Source organism: Myotis lucifugus, unplaced genomic scaffold, assembly GCF_000147115.1.
Source record: "Myotis lucifugus unplaced genomic scaffold, Myoluc2.0 scaffold_423, whole genome shotgun sequence".
Classification (NCBI taxonomy): Eukaryota; Metazoa; Chordata; class Mammalia; order Chiroptera; family Vespertilionidae; genus Myotis; species Myotis lucifugus.
The window spans coordinates 688,258-713,378 of NW_005871471.1; the positions used below are offsets into that span (position 1 = coordinate 688,258).

General features: G+C 40.7%; 1 protein-coding gene across 1 annotated transcript in view; it reads left to right on the forward strand.

The window, feature by feature from the left end:
* IFT80 (intraflagellar transport 80) overlaps positions 1 to 25,121 on the forward strand; it is a 106,077-nt gene that overhangs the window by 13,984 nt on the left and 66,972 nt on the right. The window contains exons 3-5 of the mRNA XM_023744001.1: positions 2,189 to 2,410; positions 13,432 to 13,542; positions 15,348 to 15,416. Coding sequence (XP_023599769.1) covers positions 2,189 to 2,410; positions 13,432 to 13,542; positions 15,348 to 15,416 — 402 coding nt within the window. The remainder of the gene's footprint in view (positions 1 to 2,188; positions 2,411 to 13,431; positions 13,543 to 15,347; positions 15,417 to 25,121) is intronic.

Below are 25,121 nucleotides of genomic sequence, written 5' to 3' on the forward strand. Positions count from 1 at the left end.
ATAGGCCCCTCCACCTTCATTTTTATATATACCAGTGCTTCTAAAAGTATTATTTGCAGACTTTATTACAGGTCTGTAAAGGGATAGTACAGAAATTGAAAGTAAGAGGTAAACAATTTTTGTAGGAATTTGACATTGGGAAACCATCCAAATATAAGATCATTTTTCTAGTAATTTATTTTTATTTTATCTAACAAAATGTTGATCTGCAACAAATTTGAAATCAAGAAAAATATGTTCCTTCATCAGAGATAGAAAAGCACTGAATTAGACATTTGATTAAATCTTTTGAATTTATATTACCTTGTCTGCTTGTTTTACCTTTTGAGTGAAGGTATAATTTCTCTTATTTGTACTTAAATCATTTTTACTATTTTTTCAAAGTGTGCCCTCAGGTGTTCATGCCATATATAATTATAACATATGCAAGATTCATGTCATTTACAAGATTTCGACTATGTCCATTATCTGTTTTTGCCTTTCTTTTCAAGCTGAATAATAGTCTAATAGCAGTCTTTTTAGACTTTCTTAATCTGACATTCTTCTCATTTCTCTCATAATTTTAGTTGATCTATTAGTTTGAAGATATGTCATGCACATCTGATGTTTATTTACAGCAATTTACAAAGGATAAGCTTAATGTGTGTGTGTATGTGCTTTCTCCCTTTCTAAGTTTTACCTAACATTCTGCCTTTCTAAAGGTCTTTACCTAACACCATTTAGGCTATAGAATTTATATTGGAATAATTTTTTCAGTAATGGTCTAGTGATGATATCCTTTTGTTTAGATTATATTTTGAGTATTCCAGTGCCATTTTATTACCTATTTATCTTAGGACTTTGATAATCTTTCTATAATTTATTTTTGCCTTTTTGATTATTTGCTTAATCTGTCATATTTTGAAATAGTATGAAAAAATCTTAGAACATCCCATAGTAATTATGGCACATTGTCTCTTTTTCCTTGAAGTTTATTGAATGTTCAGATAAGCCAGTAAAAAGCACTGATGAGAAGGAAGTAAAAGGATTATACAATAACAACAAGAGAACAAACAACTCACCTAGGAATGATCTGGTAATGTAGAAATCCAGATGTAAACAAGAGAAAGCATCCCTGATAAACAACAAACTGAAATGCCTTCTCTAAATATATGCTTCTCCTAGGCCCTAGAACCTAGGGTAAGCAGCCCATTCTGATGGAGAAGTGAGGGCTACTGAGCACCTCAAATTATAGAAATCCTCCTGATAAATCAGAGATAAAAAATGGGTTAAAGTAAGAATTTTAGGGTTCATGTCTCATCCAGCACTATTCTCTTTATAGGCACATTAAATTGTAATTAAACTATTCCCTGAATTTAATGTCAAAAAGTTTGGTAAGATTTTTGTTTCAGCTGTTAAGCTAATGTTTTTTCCTAAGTAGATTGTTATTATAATGTGTAATTTAAGCAGATATTTTACTGTTAGGTTTCAATCTTCTTTTAACACTTGAATTTTTAAAAACTCATCAAAATAATACATGCTTATTCTAACTTAAATGATACAGACATATGTAAGTAAAAAAAACATACTTCCCTCCTTTCCCCCCAGTAATTGAGTGTATTATATCCTTTCATACCTTTTGAGCTGTTAGATGCTTTGTATATCTTTTAGTCTTATTTATGGAATATTTTATAACACAATTTAAAATTTTTCATTTTGTCAATTCTTTTTCTCTCTCTTTTTTAATATATATATATTTAAATATATATTTTATTGATTTTTTTACAGAGAGGAAGGGAGAGGGACAAAGAGTCAGAAACTTTGATGAGAGAGAAACATTGATCAGCCGCCTCCTGTACACCCCCTACTGGGGATGTGCCGGAAACGAAGGTACATGCCCTTGACTGGAATCGAACCTGGGACCTTTCAGTCCGCAGGCTGACCGATGCTCTATCCACTGAGCCAAACCAGTTAGGGCCTTTTTCTCTCTCTTGGCATTTGGATTTTTTATCTTGCTTTTCATTTTTACAACTGTTTTGGTTAGATGTTTATTTTTTCTTTAAATAGAAAATATATGAAAGCCATAAAATGAAAACACATTTAGAAGTTTGAAATGTTTGATCCTGTTTTATACTTATCTTATAATCTGCATCTGAAAATTATTTAAAATGTAAGACTTTTGTGTGTTGTCTCCTTAACATGGTGACACATCAAGAATTAGTAAGCTGTGTGGGCTGGACTAATGCAGAAGAACTGTATTCATGCAGTGATGATCACCAAATAGTGAGGTGGAACTTGTTAACCAGTGAAACAAGTCAAATAGTAAAGCTTCCTGATGACATTTACCCAATAGATCTTCACTGGTTTCCAAAAAGTTTAGGCACCAGGAAACAAACTCAAGCAGAAAGCTTTGTCCTCACAAGTTCTGATGGTAAGTTGTTAATGTTAAATGCTCATCTTGGTATTTAGAAGACATAATAGGGTAATATGACTTATGCTTTGAGTTGTTTTACAAAACTGATGTTTTTGGATCCGCATGCCTTCATCCACACATTTTGTCCATTTTCTATGTAGTCATTTGGTTTATGTTTAAACTATAAAACTGTTGTGATGGAAGAAAGTGAATTCAACTGGTGTTTGGTGGAATTGAATCGGAAAGTTTAACTTTACTTTTTCTGTTCTCTCTTACTAGTTGTTAAGCTATTACCAATTTTGGTTTCTAATTTCTTCAAATTTAACTTTATGACATAACCATACTAAAATATGGGCACATTTAGTAAGCTACTTTATTTTTTAGTACATGTTAATTTCTACTTATAGAGTTGGAGATGTATTAAATTTGACTATAGCTTTATTATTGGTGAGTAAAAAGCATGATTTTCTACTTTTTTAAGGGAATGTTTTAATTAGAAACAGTTTGAATTGTTTTTGACTGTATGACACTTGACCTACTCTGTCAATTAAGAGTACATTCATCAGAAGTAACAGAAACTTACTTAGCTAACACTTATGCACAGTTGGAGTTTTTTGGTTCACTTAGCTCTAGGGGTAGATCTTTAAGCACAGCTGCATCGGGCCCTGTTCTCACCAGCTCTTGGATAGGCTTTCCCTACAAGGTGAGCATGATGGCAGTCCACAGCCCAAGTCTCATCCTCCTAGGAAAAATATTAGCAGAGGGAGTGCTTCTTCCTCAATATCTCATACAGGCAAGTAGCAGAGAAGGTTCTGGGAGATCATGGATCAGTCACTCATCACTGTGTGAATCACTTTAGTTAGGGGAATGTGACACTGAGTGAGCACAGCAGGCCTCAGGCCATTGTGGAAAGGCAAACAAAGAAAAGAGGGCTTTTGTAGCCAGAACAAGGAAGGGATGTTATGGCAGACATGCACATCAGATGCCACAACTTTTACAGACAGAACTTCTGGTAACTTTTTTTCATTAAATGAGATATTGTGTAAAAGTACTTATAGTGTATGGTGCTTAGAAAATTGATTCTGAGCCACAGCTAGAATTTAGCTAATCTCAGATGATAAAATGAAGCATTGACTTTAAAAAGAATCACCTTTTAATTTTGATTTAATTTCACTTTCACAGAAAAGTTGCAAGAATTGTACAAGTAACTCTTGCATATCCTTTATCTAAATTCACTAATTGTTAACATTTTGTTTCATATTCTTTCTCATTGGTCTTCTCCTCTCTCTCCCTGTCCCCAACCACATACACTTTTTTTCTAAAACATTTGAGAATAACTTACAGTCATGCCCTGTAACCATAAATACTTCAATGTATTTCCTAAGAGTTAGGATTTTCTGTTACATAACCACAATACATTGATCAAAATCAGGACATTTAACATTAATGCAATATTATTATCTAACTTGCAGTTCATATTAAATTTTTAATAATCGTCCTAATAATGTCTCTTATAGAAATTTTTTTCTGGTCCTAAATAACACATTGCTTTTATTACACCTCTCTGGTCTCCTTTAATCTGGAGCAACTCCTCAGTCTTTCTTTCCTAATCTTGACAGTTTTGAAGAATACAAGCCTGTTATTTTTCTAGAAATCCCCTCAATTTGTGTTTGTTGGCTGTTTCCTCATGCTTAGATTTAGTTTACATGTTTTTAGCATCAATAAGCAGTGGTTCTCAACCTTCTGGCCCTTTAAATACAGTTCCTCATGTTGTGACCCCCAACCATAAAATTATTTTCATTGCTACTTCATAATTGTAATTTTGCTACTGTTATGAATCGTAATGTAAATATCTGATATGTAGGATGGTCTTAGGTGACCCCCAAAGGGGTTGCGACCCACAGGTTGAGAACCGCTGATTTAGAGCATCAGATTGGGAAATTCATGATGCTGGTTTAACCCATTATTAGTGATGTTAACGTTCATTTCTTCAAAAGGTGTGTTCACTAAATTAATCTACTATGAAGTTACTACTTTTCTCTTTTAATAAATAATTTGTGAAAGAATATATTCAGACTATGTAAAAATATTCTCTTCCTTCTCAAACTTCCTCCCACTGTCTTAGCATCTTGGCTGAATCATTTATTACTAAGACTAGAGGCCCGGTGCATGAAAACGCGTGTACTCGGGGATGGGGTCCCTCAGCCTGGCCTGCGACCTCTCGCAGTCTGGGACTGTGGAGAGCGGCTACAGTGTTTGGACAGGTTCAAGCCTTGGACTAATGAGAGGGCACAGTCCTCTCATTACCACGGGCAAGTCCCAGCTTGGAGGGCAGGGCCCTCCCAGCACAGTTATAGCTAACAGCTATAGTTGTAAGCTTGAACCTATGGTCTGAACACGTAGCCCCACATGTCTGAGTAATATGGGCTTGATAGAGTTCAGGTGCATGTAACTGAGTAGCATCGAAACCCACAAGAATGTTGTAAACATCTTGACCACACCCTTACTTTGCCTCGTGGAATCTGGCTATAAAATAAAAACATGGCTTGTAGTCCGTGGCACTGTCTCTCCATCCAGGAGCAGCATCCTACCCAGACCCAGATTTTATTCTCTTGTCTGTCTTTTCTCCATCCTTCACCGCCCCCTCTCAGGGTCACTGAACCAGGCTGAGCTGGTGTGGCACATAAGGCACCCTGGGGCTGAGTATGCCATGGCCGTGCCGGCTCACCACACGGGACCCCTCGGGTAATGTCCAACTGATGGCTTAGGCCCACTCCCCGGGGGATCGGGCCTAGGTTGGCAGTCAGACATCCCTCTGGCAGCCCTGGGGACCTCAGGGGATGTCCACTTGCCAGCTTAGGCCTGCTCCCCGGGGATTAGGCCTAAGCTGGCAGTCAGACATCCCTCTGACAGCCTGGGAGCTCTCAGGGGATACGGCTTAGGCCTGCTCTTCAGGGGGCGGGCCTAAGCTGTTAGTTGGACATCCTTATTGCTGCCACGGAGGCGGGAGAGGCTCCTGCCACCACTGCTGCGCTGGCCAGCCATGAGCCGGTTTCTGGCTGAGTGGTACTCCCCCTGTGGAAGCGCACTGACCACCAGGAGGCAGCTCCTGTGTTGAATATCTGCCCCTGTGGGTAAGTGCGTGTCCATAATGACCGGTTGTTCCTGGTCGTTCTGCCATTAGGGTCAATTTGCATATTACCCTTTTATTATATAGGATGGTTGCCAAATGATAATTTTTTAAAACTTCATAATTCCTTCCGTATTGATCAGTTGGTATTCTACTGCAAGGAAGAGCCTTCCATATCCTGCCATTTATTTATTTGTTTGCTATGTCAGTTAGATTCATAGATTTTTATTTTATTTCTTGAGTAGCCTGTTACCATTATTTTTATTGATTGATTGACTGATTGATTGATTTTAGAGGTGGGAGGGAGAAAAAGGGAGAGAGAAACATCAATGTAAGAGAGATACATCAATTAGTTGCCTCCCATATGCACCCAACCAGGGATTGAACCAGCAACCTTCCCGTGCACAGATGATGCTCCAACCCAATGAGCCACACCAGCCAGGGCCTGTTACCATTATTTTTAAATTTTGATGTTAAAATTGTCTCACATTTGGCCAGCGGGAGCCCCATTAAACCAGTTCAAATAATCTTTGTTTTTCTTTTTTTGGGGCGGGGGTGGGGGGTATGTGTCTTCATCAGTTTTCTGGTACTACTTTGCTGGCACAAGATATTCTAGGCTCATCTTGTACTTTCCCAGTTTCAGCCCTCAAATCATCTGTTTCTCCTGTTCTTTATTTGGTGCTTAATGGTATTTCAAAACTAAGATAAGAGTGCTATATGTGCTCGTTTCAAAGTGGTGTGTGTACTTCAAGGCCCTTTCAGAGGACTGAGCAAAATTTAGGAATATAAATGTATATTAAAAAACACACATATCTACAGCTATTTCTTTCTCCCTTACTCTCTTTTTCCCTCTTTCCCTCCCTCCCTTCCTTTCATTTTTTTCTTTCCATACAAAAAACCATGAGTTAATTCTGATACCACCAGCTCCAATTCAACACCACGGGGTTAATTCTAGTATCTTTTTCTCCATACTTGAAAACAGTGAGAAAGACTGACTTTCATTATTCTTAATATATTTACTCATTTACTCAATTCTATAATACACAGTAGGTTGTTTCAGAGTTACTAACCCATACTACTGCAAAAAAATTTAATTAGAATTCAAGTGTTTACTGTTGTTATCTTTACACTGAGGCTATAGAGTCAAAGTCCTGTGTTCAAAAATTACTTGCATTTCCCCCCTGCTTAAGTGTTGTTATGTTACTCATTTATAGATAAGTATATTTATTTCCCTTTGTTTTTCATGTAAGCCCCTCCTCCCATTCTTGTTGATTTGATTATCTTTAAATATGTTAAACGTTAACATGGATGGTTCCATGAAGTGAAAAGTGTATTAAAAATATATACTTACTCAGAGTATTGTTACTACCTTGACCCACCCAATCCCATACACCTTGTTCCTATTTACTCCTTCTAGGTAACCAACCTCGTTGGTTCTGGTTTATCCTTCCTGTGTTTCTCTTGGCAAAAATAAACAGATGCATGTATATTTCCTCATTTCACCTTTTTTTTATACAACAGGTGGCATATCACATATTTTCTTTGCATTTTCCTTTTTAAACTCAACAGTATATGAGGATTGACTTATCTGGTGACTGTGAATACTAAATCTAATTAGTCTTGATGGTTTCTGTTGTCTGAGTGTTTTTCTGAATTATTAAGCTTAATTATACTTAACTAAAAAATAATTGCTTGGGTCTTTATTTCACATTGGCTTTAGATAAAACACTTTCTGATAGGGAAAAGAAGTTTAAAGTAAAAGAAATGTAATTTAAAAGAGAAATTTACACGATTAAATAAGGAAAACTACATTATGACTAAAAAAAATAGAATGTATCATTTTATTTTGGGGTTTACTGTATAAAAAAAACCCCAAATAAGATAACATGCCCACACACTAAATGTTGGAAGAAGAGAAAAACCAAAGCAGCGTAGTTGAGTGTTTTCTCCTAAGTGAAGGATGAGGACTATCTGGGATCTTGAGAAAGAGAGGGAAAGTGACGGTAGATCAAAGAAAAGGAGTGGAAGGGTAGACAGAAAGCAGCATCCAGAAATGAAAAAGAAATGTTCAAAAAAGAAGAAAGTGGATGCCATCAGGAGGTGGTCAAGGAGTTTCCTGCCAGATAAAGATCTGAGGTCATTTTATATTCGGTGCTGTATTCTTTGTTAGCCCAGTTCTTTAAAAAATTTAGCCTATTATTCTGGTTAAAAGAAAAAACCATATAACATGAGATCTGCCCTCTTAACAAATTGTTAATTGTACTGTGCAGTATAGTTAATTGTAAGCACAATGTTGTAGAGCAGATCTCTAGGGCTTTTTCATTTTGTGTGATGTTAGTCATACTTAAACATGTTTTTCTTCTTCAAGATTTAATTCATTGTTCAAGAGATTTTCTTTTCTAGTTGCCACCATCTTTCTCCTCTTAATTTTTCTCCCTCAACCCTGGCAGAAAAGATTACAGTTTTTGAGTTTGTTCATCACTCTCCCAGGGTTTCCTTTGTCCAACCCCCTCTCTGTTCTGTGGTGGTGGTAGTGGTAAAACGTTCAAAACACATCCCTGGGTTGGAGGGGCAGCTCCTGCACATAAAGCAGACTTTTGCCAAGTATTTTGTCTTACCAATAATTCTCTCTTCAATATTTTTATCTCTTTTTGAACATTTTGTGTAGTAGTATCCCACTTTTTAGAGGAGATATTTCTTTAACAATGTGTTAAAAGATTTACATTTGAAAAATAATTGAATTATTTAAAATGCAGTGGGGAGCTGCTATGTAAGGGAATTCTGGTATAAAACCTTTTGTAAAGGCAATAAACACTCCTTAAATTATATTTAGTAAAAGTTTGATATTTTCATACATTCTATTAGATATCTTCAAATAATCACTATATTCTCTTATTAGTTAATATGTTCATTTTAAAATCCCATTTTAAAAAGAATTGTGCGTTCATTTCTTTTTATCAGAAGTTAGCAGTTACTGATCTCTTTGTGGCTTTTGCAGACATCTGCCAAAACATTTCTGCTATTAAGCAGTCTGCAAAAGTGCTCATGTGCCCTTTATTTCTAGCACCCTATTCCAAGCCTTCTCATGTTTCCGTGGGCATTTCTTAGGGCATTTCTAACTTTAAAAAATGTGTTCCTTATAACTAATCTACCACTTCTGTTCTTTTTCTTTTTTATAACATTTTCCTCTTTTTAGCTTATCTTTAATAACAAGTGATTAATTTTATACTCAGGATTTAAATCTTCATTTTTATCCAAAGTTTTCATTGTTTGTTTACTAAAACAATAAATGAGTCATATTGATTATATTCTCTTCCCAACCTCACCCCTAGCAAATAATTGGAAATAAATTAATTGATCTCTAGTTTGCTTTTGCACTTTTACAAAGTTATAGAACACCTGGAGAGAAAAAAGAACTGAAAATGTTAAATGAATAATTATCAGTTTTTAAATTTGATGTATGTAATTTTATATTTATGCTTTACTCTGGGTGTGTTATTCAAGCAATTTGTAATAATCAGCCAATGTACAAAAGCCAATGATTTATTAATTGCTAAATCTATGCCAAGAGCTGACCTTAGTTGTCCCAGTGTATGGCTTCTGTGAGGTCATAGGAAGCCAGAATAATTTTATCACTTGTTAGAAAATCAGTATTTGTTATTTTATGACAAGAAATGTCATTGACCAAAATACATACAATTTCTAAAATGTGGAATAGGCTGAAAGATAATTTCTGGACTTTTCATTTCTAGTTCAAGTTATTTGGTTAGTCTCTTTGGTGTTGCATTTATTCATTGTATCCAATAATTGTTTAGTATGTGGATGTTTTGTGCTAGGCAGCATGCTAATATTTTGTGAAACAGGCCTGGATAAAGAAAATAATGGCCACAGGATTAGTTTTCCACTTATTAGATGTCATCTTCGTAGTTTCCTCTCTTGAGATTTCCCCTCCTTGTATTTTCTCTGTAATTTTAAGTTAGTCTGATAAAGAGAATAATAGCACAGTTGGATTCAAAGTAATTGTTACATTGAAAAATGACCCAGAGGTAATTATAAAATTAAAAGGAAGATATGGGGAAAAGTAGATAGTGCTACTGGTGCTAGTGGGTGGGTGGATAAAGGAAAACGGTAGATTATTGTTGAAGTGCTAGAACGTCATGAATGAGAAAGATAAGAATGTCAAATGGTCCATTTTATTTATTTATTTATTTACTTACATATTTATTTTTATGTATTGGTATGGTTATAGAATTGGTTAAATTTAACAAATGCTGATTATGTAAAAGCATATTGCAAATAAAAATATGATTAAGACATGGCCCCCTGCCATGAAACGAATCATAGCCCAGTGAAAAATGCTGCAACAGAGCGACAAGTAATGTACATTGTGTGTAAAAAAGAGGGAAAGACTTTGTTGGTGGGAATGAGTAGGTGGTCAGTGAAAGAACCACAGGGCGGTAAGTGTTAAATGTTTTAAAGCCATTTGTTTTAGAGTTCTCCAGAGAAATGTTGTAAAGCCATCTTAAGCATCTGACTTAAATATATTTTTAATAAATTGTTAGTATTAGGCCAGATCTTGAAAGCCTTAAGTTAAAAGTGAATTGAAACAAAATAAATCCTCTGAGGCAAATTTGGTTAGGTAGCCACATTATTCTTTTACTGCAAAATAAATAAGTAAATAAATAAATAAATAATACATACATATATATATATATATATATACACACATATATATATATACACATACACAAATATTTATATTGATTTAAAGAAAGCTAATTTCACTATACTTAATGTATTGCAATCTGTGTATCACTAGATTTCCTTATCATTCAGACCTCACTGATCTATTCTTGGATTCCTGTAGTTCTTACCCTTGGCACAGTTAATTTGTCCCCTTGATATTGCTTATATACTTTGTCAATGTACTGTAAAGTTGTAGTTTTTTAGCTTTTTTCCTATATATAGGATGGGGCAAAAGTAGGTTTACAGTTGTGAGTATGTGAAACAGAGTTTATTCTTGTATTATTATTTATTAACTAGAGGCTCGGTGCATGAAATTCATGCGGGGAGGGTGGAGGGTCCCTCAGCCCAGCCTGCACCCTATCCAATCCAGGACCCCTTGGGGGATGTCCGACTGCCTCTCAGAATCCAGGACCACTGGCTCCTAACCGCTCACCTGCCTGCCTGCCTGATCGCCCCTAACCCCTCTGCCTGCCTGCCTGATCGCCCCTAACCACCTCTGCCTACCTGATCACCCCTAACCACCTCTGCCTGCCTGCCTGATCACCCTAACTGCTCCCCTACTGGCCTGATCACCCCTAACTGCTCCCCTGTTGGCCTGATTGCCCCTAACCACTTCTGCCTCGCCTCGCACCCGGGATCCAGGATTCCCTCCTCTGGCTGGTCGCAGGTACAGGGAACCCGGCTTCCCTCCCTCTGGCCGGCTGTAGGCACCCAGGACCCGGGCCGGCTTTGCCTGGTCCGGCTGCAGCCGCAGGGGACCATGGGCGGGTGGCTTTGCCTGGGCCGCAGCCACAGGCGCCAGGACCACAGGGCGGGCAGCTTGTCCCTCTCCTGGGCCACAGGTGCAGCCGCAGGCGCTGGTGCCTGGGACTGCGGGGCGTGCAGCTTGTCCCTTTCCCGGCTGCAGCCCCAGCCGCTGGCGCCCAGAACCACGGGGACTATCGGGTGTGCGGATTGTCCCTCTCCCGGGCTACAGGTGCAGGCGCAGCCACTGGCGCCCGGGACTGCGGGCGGGTGGCTTGTCTCTCTCCCAGGCCCCAGCCTGGCTGGTCTACATTCCTCTCTTGTAAGCTCATTTGTGCCTGGCTGGTCCTCACTCCTCTCTCGTGAGCTCATTTGTGCCTGGCTGGTCCCCATTCCTCTCTCCCCAGTGTTGAGTGCCTGAGCTGTCTCGGCGTGACGGCATGAGGTTGTGACAACCATTTGCATATTAGCTCTTTATTATATAGAACTAGAGGCCCGATGCATGAATTTTTGCATGGATGGCGTCCCTTGGCTTGGCCAGCAATCGGGCCAATCAGGGTCATTCTGCTCAGTCCAGATCGGGGCCTATGGGGTCTGGCCAGCCTGGGAGGGCTCCAGGGCGTGTCCAACCTGTCTTGCCCAGTCCCAATCAGCGATCAGCCAGACCCCAGCAGCAAGCTAACCTACCAGTCGGAGCATCTGCCCCCTGGTGGTTAGTGTGGGTCATAGCAACTGGTCAAGCAGTCGACTGAATGGTTAACCGATAGGTCAGACACTTAGCATATTAGGCTTTTGTATTATTTATTAATTATTGTATTATTTTCCATATGAACAACTGTAAACCTACTTTGTCCTACCCTGTATGTGTGAACTTTTTGAGGTAGGCAACCAAGTAGACTGCTTTTTGTTTGGTCTACCTGGTGCCTGGCACAGTGTAAAATCATATAAGGCAAGTATTTTGAAATTTGGGATTAGCAATTGTTAAATTCATTCAATAAGGAGGCAATTAGACTGAGGTGACTGATATCATTGGCCCATGTACACAAACCAAAATCTAAGCCTGTAAATACCTCAAGTGTACATAATTGAAACCTAAGAACCACCAATCACAAACAGCCAACTAGGCTTTAAACTATTCTATATAATAAAGAGTTAATATGCTAATTAGACCGAACAGCCGAATGACCTTCCAGACGACATTCCAGACAACCTTCCGGACGAAGCCAAGGCTGCGAGGGCCTGCCGAGGCTGCAAGGGGTTGTGAGGTGCTGCGAGGGCCAGCCAAGGCTGCAAGGGGCTGTGAGGGCCAGCTGAGGCAGCCGGGGCTGCAAGGGCCAAGCCCCTTGTACGAATTTCGTGCATTGGGCCTCTAGTAGTTAGTAATTTCCTTACTTTGCTTCTGCCTTTTCTCTATAAAAGCCTCTCTCTGAGCTGCTGTCAGTGGAGTGCTAACCACTTCTGGTTTGGCTCTGTCTGGTTGGAATAGATTTTTTCTCAAGTAATCTCTTAAAGTTTTAAAATATGCCTCAGTTTATCTTTTAAAACCATTTCACTGTCTTGGTTCCTTTCCTCTACACCTTTTTCACCTTTTCTATAACCTGTGGGGAAAAAAAAAAGCAAGACTACAAAACTGCTTAAATAGAAGGCTTTCTTTCTTTCTTTCTTTTTTATTTTTTTTATTTTATCTTATTTTTTTAAAATATATTTTATTGATTTTTCACAGAGAGGAAGGGAGAGGGACAGAGAGCTAGAAACATCGATGAGAGAGAAACATCGACCAGCTGCCTCCTGCACACTCCCCACTGAGGATGTGCTCGCAACCAAGGTACATGCCCTTGACCGGAATCGAACCTGGGACCCTTCAGTCCACAGGCCGATACTTTATCCACTGAGCCAAACCGGTTAGGGCTCTTTCTTTTTTAAAAAAAATATATTTTATTGATTTTCTACAGAGAGGAAGGGAGAGGGATAGAGAGTCAGAAACATCGATGAGAGAGAAACATCGATCAGCTGCCTCCTGCACACCCTCTACTGGGGATGTTCCTGCAATCAAGGTACATGCCCCTGACCGGAATCGAACCTGGGATCCTTGAGTCTGCAGGCGACGCTCTATCCACTGAGCCAAACCAGTCAGGGCAATAGAAGGCTTTCTTGACATTTCTTTTGGTCCCCTTTGGCCATATCCCAGTAGAGTTTTATCATCCCTCTGAATTACTTTAGCGTCATATTTGTAATTTTGTTTGTTGCTGTCTTCCAATAGATTTGTGTTTCTCGAGAGTAAGAATAATTATATTATTTGCCCTTTTGTCTTCAGTACCTAGCACTGTGCTCACAGTCTAGTAGTAGGTAGTCAACAGATGTTTGTTGATTAAATAAATTATTTTAATGAAATAGATTTTTCAAGTATAATTTCTTTTAGGGAAATTTCATCTGATTTCTAAGTTAGGAAGAGTGGAAAAAAGTGTAGAAGCTCACTGTGGAGCAGTACTGGCAGGAAGATGGAATTATGAAGGAACAGCATTAGTTACAGGTAAGTTGTCTGCAAAAATGGCATTTTAAGTGAATTTTTTAAAGAAAAATTTCCAAAGGAACAGAATATTTTCTTAGCAATAGCCTTTTATTATCTAATAGTAAATAATTAGCACAGTATTGATCTAGATTGCTATATAATGTTATAATTCAGGATGTCATATTAATTACTAGTTTTCTAATATGACGGAGAATATTCTGTCAAAAATGCTGTTGGAATGTTCAAGTAGAGAGTAAATAAAAGTTGTAATTCTTTAAAATTTTTAAATTCAAAGTATTCTCATTTAACTGACCTTTACCCTCTTCCATCTCTCTCCCATCTCCTGTCCTATTGCAAGGATTCTTCTCTTCACCTATTAGTTATCTATTATTTCATAACAAATTACTCCAAAGTTAGTGACTTAAGATGATAACCATGTATTATCCGGGAATAGTTTAACTGGGCGATTCTGTCCTGGACTCAAGAAGTTGGATGGGGCTGCAATCATATGAAAGCTTGATTGGGGCTGAAGGATCGGCTTCTAAGATGGTTTACTCACGTGGCTGTTGGCAAGAGGTCTTAGTTCCTCTCTGACTGATGGCAGAGGCCTTAGTTCCTCACCACCTGGGCCTCTCCGTAGGGCTGCTTGGTGTTCTATCAACATAACAGCTGACTTCTCCCCAAGTGAGTGATCCATGAGAGAACAAGATAGAAGTTACAACATGTAAGATGTCCCAAACAATGTATACACACACTTTGAATAATTATAAAGGCATTGTTATTAAAATACATTTTATTTTCAAAATTGAGCTATCCGTTGTTAAAGTGTGTATTCATTTTTGAGGACACTCTGTATTTTATGACTCTCCTCAGAAGTTATACTCCATCATTTCCACCACATTCTGTTAGGAGCAAGTCACTAACTATAGCCCACACTGAAGGAGAGAGAAATTAAGCTCCACCTCTTAAAAGGAGGAATAACAAAGAACTTGTGTATATGTTTTAAAATCACCACACATATCCCCTGGGCCTTCTGTAGGACTTCTCTCAGTGAGTTGTCCTTTTTCTTGCTTGTTTTTCAACTTCTCCTTTTCCAGTGGTTTCTTTTTCAGCACATAAGAATGTTAAGATGTCATCCATCTTGAAAATTGAGAAAAAAGAAGAATCCTTCTGTTAACCAATAACTCTCTCTAGCTATAACTTCCTCTTTCTTTTTCACTCTTGCAGGCAAACTGTTAAAAAATAGAGCCTACTGCTTCATCCATTCAGTCCCAAACTCACTGGAATTGGGCTGCAACTCTTCTTAATACACTGAAAGCACTTTTCTTAGAATTCTAGAATTGAGATTTCAGTGAAGATGACAGCATTATTTGAATAATATACTCATAAGTCTTCTAATATTAAAGGAAAAATAAAAAGTTTTGTCATGGAAGTTTGTCTACTTTGATAAAGTTGTTTCAAAATAACTTCAATTAAATAATACAGTTATGAAGCACTGTCATTTAATTAGAGTAAATTTTGTCCAAATTTTATATGTAAATTTAATGTTTTAATTTATTTCTTTTAAAAAATATATTTTTGTTGATATCAGAAGAAGGGAGAAGGGAGAGAGAGATAGAAACATCAATGATGAGAGAGACTCAATTGATTGGCTGCCTCCTGCATGCCCCCTACTGAGGATCGAGCCTGCAACCTGAGCAAGTGCCCTGACTAGGAATCGAACCGTGATCTCCTGGTTTATAGGTTGATACTCAACCACTGAGCCACGCTGGCTGGGCTAAATTTATTTCTTATAGCTAAAAATATCAATTATTTTCTCTTTATAGTTGGAGAAGATGGACAAGTAAAAATCTGGTCAAAGACTGGAATGCTAAGATCAACTTTAGCTCAGCAAGGTATGTATTATAATCAATAAAAATGTCAGCATTTTCCTTTAGCAGCAGTCTAATATCATTTCTAAGACTGATTTTAGTCAGGTTCAAAACCTGAAATCGCTCATTTCTATTTCCACTTTTTCCTCTTACTTTCCATGTTGCCTGATGGACCATGGTACCTATATTATTCAAGCCAAGAAATATACAAAATACTCAAGGGCTTTTTCTTTGTTAGTGAATCTAGACAATACAGTTATAGGCTAACTAGAGGCCCAGTGCACGAATTCGTGCACCAGTGGGGTCCCTCGGCCCAGTCTGCAGGATCGGGCTGAAACTGGCTCTCCGACATCTTCCGAGGGACCGCAGGAGGGCTCCCGGGTGTGTCTGGCCAGTCTCGTTCAGTCCTGATTGGCCAAACCCCAGCAGCAAGCTAACCTATCGGTCAGAGCGTCTGTCTGGTGGTCAGTGCACATCATAGCAACTGGTCAACTGTCTGCCCTCTGGTGGTCAGTGCATATCATAGCGAGTGGTTGAGCAGCCTTAGCATAGCATTAGCATATTATGCTTTGAATGGTTGAACGGCCAACTGGTTGACCGGACACTTAGCATATTAGGCTTTTATTATATAGGACTAGAGGCCCGGTGCACAAAAATTTGTGCACTCGGGGGGCGGGGGAAGGGGGGTCCCCCAGCCTGGCCTGTGCCCTCTCTCAGTCTGGGACCCCTCGGGAGATAACGACCTGCTGGCTTAGGCCTGCTCCCGGGTGGCAGAGGGCAGGCCCAATCCCTAAGTGCAGCCCCTGGTCAGGCTCAGAGCAGGGCCGATTGGGGAGTTGGGGCACCGCCCCGTCATGCACAGAGCAGGGCGGATTGGGAGGTTGCGATGCCACCCTCAATCACGCTCAGGGTAGGGCCGATTGGGGGGTTGGGGCACCGCCGCCTGTCACACTCAAGGCAGGGTCGATGGGGAGGTTGCGGCGCCACCCCCTGTCACGCACAGAGCAGGGCCCATCAGGGGGTTGGGGTGCTGCCCCCTGTCACTCACAGAGCAGGGCCCATCAGGGGGGTTGGGGCTCCGTACCCTGTCACTCACAGAGCAGGGTCAATCAGGGGGTTGGGGAGCTCCCCCCTGTCACGCACAGAGCAGGGCCGATCAGGGGGTTGAGGAGCTCCCCCCTGTCACTCACAGAGTAGGGCCGATAGGGGAGTTGGGGCACCGCCCCCTGTCACACACAGAGCAGGGCGGATCAGGGGGTTGGGGCGCTGCACCCTGTCACACTCAGGGCAGGGCCAATGGGGAGGTTATGGCTCTACCCTGTCACACACAGAGCAGGGCCTGTGTAGGGGGGTTGGGGCGCCACCCTCTATCACCCACAGAGCAGGGCCGATCACGGGGTTGGGGCGCTGCACCCTGTCACACTCAGGGCAGGGCCGATGGAGAGGTTATGGCTCTACCCTGTCACACACAGAGCAGGGCCCGTGGGGGGTGGGGGGTTGGGGCGCCGCACCCTGTCACACACAGAGCAGGGCCGATCAGGGGGTTGGTGTGCTGCACCCTGTCAAACACAGAGCCGCAGGGCAATCAGGGGATTGGGGAGCTCCCCCCTATCAGGCACAGAGCAGGGCTGATCAGGGGGTTGAGGCGCCTTCCCCTGTCATGAACAGAGCAGGGCGGATAGGGAGGTTGTGGCCCCGCCCCCTGTCACACACAGAGCCACAGGGCGATCAGGGGGTTTGGGCGCTGCCCCCTGTCACGCTGATCCTGGTGCCGGGAGCCTCGCTGCTCCGCTGATCCCGGTGCTGGGAGGCATATTACCCTTTTACTATATAGGATAGAGGCCTGGTGCATGGGTGGGGGCCAGCTGGTTTGCCCTGAAGGGTGTCCTGGATCAGGGTGGGGGTCCCCACTGGGGTGCCTGGCCAGTCTGGCTGAGGGGCTGAGGGCTGTTTTCCGGAAGCGGGTGACTGAAGCTTCCAACCACTCCTTGTTTTCTTTTTTCTTTTTTTTTTTTTATTCTGGGCCAGCTTTAGCTTTGAGGCCTCGCTGCTGAAAACATTGATACAAAGTTTCGGTCCGCTGGCTTTCAGTCAGGCTGGTTTCTGGTGTTTTGTTTAACTTCTTATTTGCAACATAGTACATAGTTGCTTAGAGTTGCAGCTGAGAGGCCGGCAAGTGAGGCGGGGAACGTTGGAGTCCGCAGCAAGCAAGCCTCATGCTCGCTTCAGTGCCTGGCTGCCGGCCGCCATCTTGGCTGACAGTTAATTTGCATATACTCACTGATTAGCCAATGAAAAGGGTAGCGGTCGTACGCTAACTACCATGTTTCTCTTTTATTAGTGTAGATGATTCTTTTTAAATAATTCTGAAGCATTATGAACATGTTCTATCTGAATAGGATTTGGTATCTAGTTAAATAAATAATAGGGAACATTGAATATCTCCTGACTTAAAAAGTCCTAATAATTTCATAATATTAGCACTCTTTCTAAATTATGTTGTACATTTGATTTCCATACTAATGGAGGGGAGCAGACACCCTGATAATCCAAAATTTGGAAAGTGACAGCTACTTAGAGCAGAATCTCAGTTTTCCATGTTAATTGGGAAGAAGTACCCATAAAGTCAGCCTATAAAGTGGTCATTCCTGTTGGGATTTAGATTACATAAGGTTTTTTTTTTCTGTGTAGCAGATTTATTTTCCTAATTACATTTACCTAGGAGCAATAAAGCAATCTTGATGTTGACCTGAGAATTTATCTTCTAATCTTCAGAACAGGTTGCCAAAAAGCTGCTTGCAGACTATTCTTCAGATTATATGATAAAGTCAATATTGTGAAGCATCTCCAAAAATTGACTTCAAAAAATTTCCAGATTTCATTTCTAAGTTGTTTATTCTTAGGATAGTGTTAAAATAGTTTACATTTCTAAACCAAATGTTAGTAAAGGAACCAGAAGTACTAGTTAGTACTTATTTCCTGAGGTTAAATCTTTGCAACAGATAATCTCCAAGTAGAGTATTTATCCATGAGTAGAAAATTTAGAGTCTATAGAAGCTTTCATGGATGGATTTCAGTTAGAAAAAATAGTCAGTTTATTGTTACGTTAGTAATAAAATGTACCTTTAGAAAATACTTTTTATTTTAATATTCTAGTAGGCCTGAGGATTTCCTTTTGGCTTTTTAACTTGTTAGGGCTGATTATTCGCCATTCTCACTCTATGATGTCTGTCTTATGAGCAACTGACAGAAATCTTCTAGAGGTTGCTGCACCCTTGGGGCTGGGGCTGCAGTTCTCTTTAGCTGTTGCTGCCACTGAGACATATCCTTTTTTCCTTTCTTTTCTCTTTTACTAAATTTGTTGTCTACAGAAGACACAGATCTTCAGAGGAATTCTGAAAGCTTATATCACTACCAACTGTATCTGAATTCTTGCCTAAGATCGTTCCTTCTGTTTTCTTAAATTCTTCCCAGACATCTCCTTCCCTTTTACTACCCTTGGATCCACCATTTTGAACTTTCCAAAGTCTAAAGTTGAAACTTAGAATAAGTTGTTCAGTGTAAACATTGTTAATCATTGAGGGTAGGTAACAATACTATAGTTTACCTGTGTAATGGGTCTGGAAAACAAATTGCTACTTATTTTGCTCTTATTGAGAAAATGCATTTAAAGTTTTCAAATTTGCAAGGGAAGTTCGAAGCACAATATGTTCATAAATTAAAGACTTTATAAATCAGAGGTCACAAACAGGTGGCCTTTGGGCTGAATCTTGCCCCCAAGCATGGTACTGACCCAATATTTAAAATCAGGATATTTACATACAAATTTGGTTTTCTGGTATCTTGAAAAATTGGAAGATCTCGCAACATTAGGCCTGCTTTTCAGAATGAATACAATCAGCTGGAGTTCAGTAGTGACTGCTCCATTTTTTTAAAAAATATATTTTTATTTATTTCTGAGAGGAAGGAAGAGGGAGAGAGAGAGATAGAAACATCAATGATAAGAGAGAATCATTGATTGGCTGCCTCCTACACGCCCCCTACTGGGGATTGAGCCCATAACCTGGGGATGTGACCTTTACCGGAATCAAACCCAGGATCCTTCAGTCTGCAGGCCAACACTCTATCCACTGAGCCAAACTGGCTAGGGCAGTGGCTGCTCCATTTTTAGTTGCATTTCAAACTTCTCTTATTTTTCTTACACTCTACTCATTTACATTACATGGGAGAAAATATAAATCTAAAGGTATTTGAGTTTGCAACCCCTGCTTTCAATAATAGTGATCATAAAATTTTGATTGTTAGTATGTACCTTGCAGGGAGCACTTAAATCTTTTTATTTTTTAAGTATTAATTTTAATAGTACATTCACATGCTTCAGAATTTAAAGCATATAAAAAGCTATAAAGTTACCTTTTAAATACTATTTCTATTTCTCATATTACCCCTATTGTCCAGTCACCCAGCAAACATTCCAGAAGCAACTGGTGTAACTTTTTATGTAGCAAATGTGTTTTTATGTATTCCTTTTTTCCCTCTCTTATAAGCAAGTGTTTGCATACTGTATCTACTACAATGTGCTCTTTGCTTGAACTATCTTGGGATAGACCTATATAGTTCTGTATCAGTAAATACAAATATTCAAGTTTTTTCTAGAGTGGATGTACCATTTTATATTCCTGCTAGAAATATATGAAGGTTCCAATTTCTCCACATTCTCAATGCTTGTTATTGGTTTTTTGTTTGTTTTGTTTTTTTATTTTTTATTTTTTTATTTTATTTTATTTTTTTTAAATATATTTTATTGATTTTTTACAGAGAAGAAGGGAGAGGGACAGAGAGTTAGAAACATCAATGAGAGAGAAACATCGATCAGCTGCCTCCTGCACACCTCCTACTGGGGATGTGCCCGCAACCAAGGTACATGCCCTTGACCGGAATCGAACCTGGGACCTTTCAGTCTGCAGGCTGACGCTCTATCCACTGAGCCAAACTGGTTAGGGCTGTTTTGTTTTTTTAAATCATAATCATTCTAGTAAGTGTAAAGTGATATCTCATTGTAGTTTTGATAGGCATATCCCTGATGATATTGAGCATCTTTTTATGTGCAAATCGGCCATTTGTATATCTTTGGAGAAATACCTATTGAAATCGTTTGCACACTTTTTAATTGGGTCTTTTTATTGTTGAGTTGTAAGAGTTATTCATATATTCTAGTTACTAGAGTTATTGGATATATGATTTGCAACTATTTTTAAAAAATATATTTTTATTGATTTCAGAGAGGAAGGGAGAGGGAGATAGAAACATCAATGATGAGAGAGAATCATTGATTTGTTGCCTCCTGCATGCCCCCTACTGGGGATCGATCTATGTGTCCTAACCAGAATCCAGCCTTGACTTCCTGGTTCATAGGTCTATGCTCAACCACTGAGCCACACTGGCTGGGCTGAAACTATATTTTTATCCATTCCATTAGTTTCCTTCTCACTTTCTTGATATCTTTTAAAACACAGAAGTTTTGATGAAGTTCAATTTATCCATTTTTTTCTTTAATTGCTTCTGCTTTTGGTGTCATATCTAAGAAACCATTGCCTAATACAAAGTCATGAAGATTTACATCTTTTTTTTTCTTCTAAGAGTTTTATAGTTTTAATACTTGCAATTAGGTCTATGATACATTTTGAATTAGTGTTTTTATATGGTGTTTATTTTGGAGAGGGATGAGTTGTTCTTTTTTTCCTTCCTCCCAACTGCATGGGTAAATAGGATTCTCTTAAAAGCTAAAATACAGATTATGTCATATAATACAGGTAATTTTATGATATGTTCATATCACATAATGATATTTTCCATCAACATTTCAAGTAGCTATAATTTTCTTAACATCAAATGTCTATGAAAGGGCTGATCATTTTTATACTATTTGAATCGTATTTATTCTTTTTAACCTCAAGGTTTATCCTATCTAATAAAAGAGAAACATGGTAATTAGCCGTACGGCCGCTACCCTTCCCATTGGCTAATCACTGAGATATGCAAATTAACTGCCAGCCAAGATGGCGGCTGGCAGCCATGCACTGAAGCGAACAGGGAGGCTTGCTTGCTCCAGTGACGGCGGACTCCAACGTTCCCCGCCTGACTTGCCGGCCTCTCAGCTGCAACTCTAAGCAACTATGTTGCAAATATAGAAGCTAAACAAAACCCCAGAAACCTGCGTTAGTCAGCCAGGCTTCAGCCAGCCGGACCGCAACATTGTATCAAATACAGAAGGTAAACAAAAGCCAGAAACCTGCTTTCAGCAGCGAGGCCTCAGAGCTAAAGCTGGCCCAGAATAAAAAAAGAAAAAAAGAAAAAAAGGAGCAGTTGGGAGCTTCAGTCATCCGCCAGCCTGAAAACGGCCCTCAGCCCCTCAGCCCCTCAGCCAGACTGGCCAGGCACCCCAATGGGGACCCCCACCCTGATCCAGGACACCCTTCAGGCCAAACCAGCCGGCCCCCACCCGTGCACCAGGCCTCTATCCTATGTAGTAAAAGGGTAATATGCCTCCCAGCACCGGGATCAGCGTGACAGGGGGCAGCGCCCAAACCCCCTGATCGCCCTGCGGCTGTGTGTGTGACAGGGGGCGGGGCCACAACCTCCCTGTCCGCCCTGCTCTGTTCGTGACAGGGGAAGGTGCCCCAACCCCCTGATCAGCCCTGCTCTGTGCCTGATAGGGGGGAGCTCCCCAACCCCCTGATCGCCCTGCGGCTCTGTGTGTGACAGGGTGCAGCGCCCTGACCCCCTGATCGGCCCTGCTCTGTGTGTGACAGGGTGCAGCTCCCCAACCCCCTGATCGGCCCTGCTCTGTGGGTAATAGAGGGTGGCACCCCAACCCCCTGATCCGCCCTGCTCTGTGTGTGACAGGGGGCGGTGCCCCAACTCCCCTATTGGCCCTACTCTGTGAGTGACAGGGGGGAGCTCCTCAACCCCCTGATCGGCCCTGCTCTGTGCGTGACAGGGGGGGGAGCTCCCCAACCCCCTGATGGGCCCTGCTCTGTGCGTGACTGGGGGGAGCTCCTCAACCCCCTGATCGGCCCTGCTGTGTGTGACCGGGTACGGAGCCCCAACCCCTCTGATGGGCCCTGCTCTGTGCATGACAGGGGGCAGCGCCCCAACCCCCTGATTCGCCCTGCTCTGTGTGTGACAGGGGCGGTGCCCCAACTCCCCTATTGGCCCTATTCGGTGCGTGACGGGGGGAGCTCCTCAACCCCCTGATCGGCCCTGCTCTATGTGTGACAGGGTACAGAGCCCCAACCCCCCTGATGAGCCCTGCTCTGTGCATGACAGGGGGCAACGCCCCAACCCCCTGATCGGCCCTGCTCTGTGTGTGACGGGGTGATGCCGCAACTTCTCTATCGACCCTGCCTTGAGTGTGACAGGGAGTGGTGCCCCAACCCCCCAATCGGCCCTACCCTGAGCGTGACTGAGGGTGGCATCGCAACCTCCCAATCCACCCTGCTCTGTGCATGACAGGGGGCAGCGCCCCAACTCCCCAATCGGCCCTGCTCTGAGCCCGACCAGGGGCTACACCTAGGGATTGGGCCTGCCCTCTGCCACCTGGGAGCAGGCCTAAGCCAGCAGGTCATTATCTCCTGAGGGGTCCCAGACTGCGAGAGGGCACAGGACGGGCTGAGCCCCCCCCCACCCCCCCAGTGCACAAATTTTTGTGCACCGGGCCTCTAGTATTAATTATAAGATTAATGTACAAAATTAAAGTAGACAGATTTTTTTATTTTAGTTAACCTACTGGTATTTCAATTGAGTAATCAGAAATCTTTTTCTAGATTAAGGATTACAAATTTACTGTAGAACTATGCATCTAATTTTTGAGTTTTTGATCATTGGTGCCACCCACACTTTCCTAATAAGGCACAGGTGTTTCCTGTTTTATCTCTGGGAAAAATTATTGAAGAAGTTAAGTTATAATGACATTAACCTCAAAGGAAAAATTCCTAGTTATTTATAAGGTTTCTTTGATTTATTAGAAACTACAAGTTTTGAGGGTGATTATAAATCTGAACTACTGCAAGCTGGATGCTGATGGCTCAAGTAAGAAGGTCAAGTTAGGGGAGGGTGGGAGACTCCTGCCTCCTTCGTAGAGAAAAAATGTAAATTTGGCATAAAAATGAAATAAAATAAGCCTGAATTACTGTAAAACTTGGAATTCAGTAAATAATGTTGAAAGCATAATTGTGAGTTTTACTATATGAAAGCATAATTGTGAGTTTTACTATATGTTTATGTTAATTATACTTTTTTTCTTGATGAATAACAATTAATTCCTGAATTCATTTCTTGATTATTGGAACCAGATATACAAGTGGAAAAAGTCACAGTCATTGCCTTCTCTTCTGATACAAAGATGGATTAATCCCAAATTTTTGGGGGAAAATTTGACTGTACCTTTGAGGCGTTGTTGTTTTTTTTCCAATCTCTTCCCGCACCCCTCACACCTCCTTCCCCTTGAGAATTGTCAGTCCACTCCCTTTCTATACCCCTGATTCTATTCTATTCACCAGTTTATTCTGACTTACTTTTTAGATTCACTTGTTGATAGATATTTATTTGTTGTCACTTAGTTGTTCATAATTTTTATCTTTACCTTTTTCTTCTTCTTCCTCTTCTTAAAGAATATCCTTCAGCATTTCATATAATCCTGGTTTGGTGATGATGAACTCCTTTAGCTTTTTCTTATCTGACCTTCAATTCTACATGATAGCTTTGCTGGGTAGAGTAATTTTGATTGTAGGTCCTTGCTATTTATCACTTTGAATATTTCTTGCCACTCCCTTCTGGCCTACATGGTTTCTGTTGAGAAATCAGCTGACAGTCTTATGGGTACTCCCTTGTAGGTAGGTAACTGTTTTTCTCTTGCTGCTTTTAAGATTCTCTATTTGTCTTTAGCCCTTGGCATTTTAATTATGATGTGTCTTGGTGTGGTCCTCTTTGGATTTCTCTTATTTGGGGTTCTCTTCACTTCCTGGACTTGTAAGTCTATTTCTTTCATCAGGTAGGGGAAGTTTTCTGTCATGATTTCTTCTAATAGGCTTTCAGTATCTTGCTCTCTCTCTTCCGGTACCCCCATAATTCGGATGTTGGTACGTTTGAAATTGTCCCAGAGGCTCCTTACACTATCTTCATATTTTTTGATTCTTCTTTCTTTTTGCTTTTCAGGATGGGTGTTTTTTGCTTTCTCATATTTCAAATCTTTGACTCGATTCTTGGGATCTTCTAGTTTGCTGTTGGATCTCTGTATATTATTCTTAATTTCAGTCAGTGTATGCTTAATTTCTATCTTTTCCATTTTTTTTTGGCATTCTCATTAAGATTTTTGAAGGTCTCACTAAGTTCCTCGGAGGTTTGTAGAAGATTCTTGAGTAACATTACAACTGTGGTTTTGAACTCTATGTCCAGTAGTTTGCTCTCTTCCATTTCTTTCATTTGTGACATATTTCTTTGTCTCCGCATTTTGGCTGACTGCGAGGACCCGCTGTGTCTATAATGGAAGAACTGCTGTGCTGGAGACACCCTTATAGGATAGAACTTGCTTCAGTGGGGCTTTGGTGCTCACTGAGTCTGCCTCTTGAGTGTGTCCCTTATGGATGTGAGGAGTTGAAATCTGGTATCTGACCACTGGGTACCCTGGCTCCTGGATCTCCAAGTCAACCACTGTGTGAGTCCACCCAG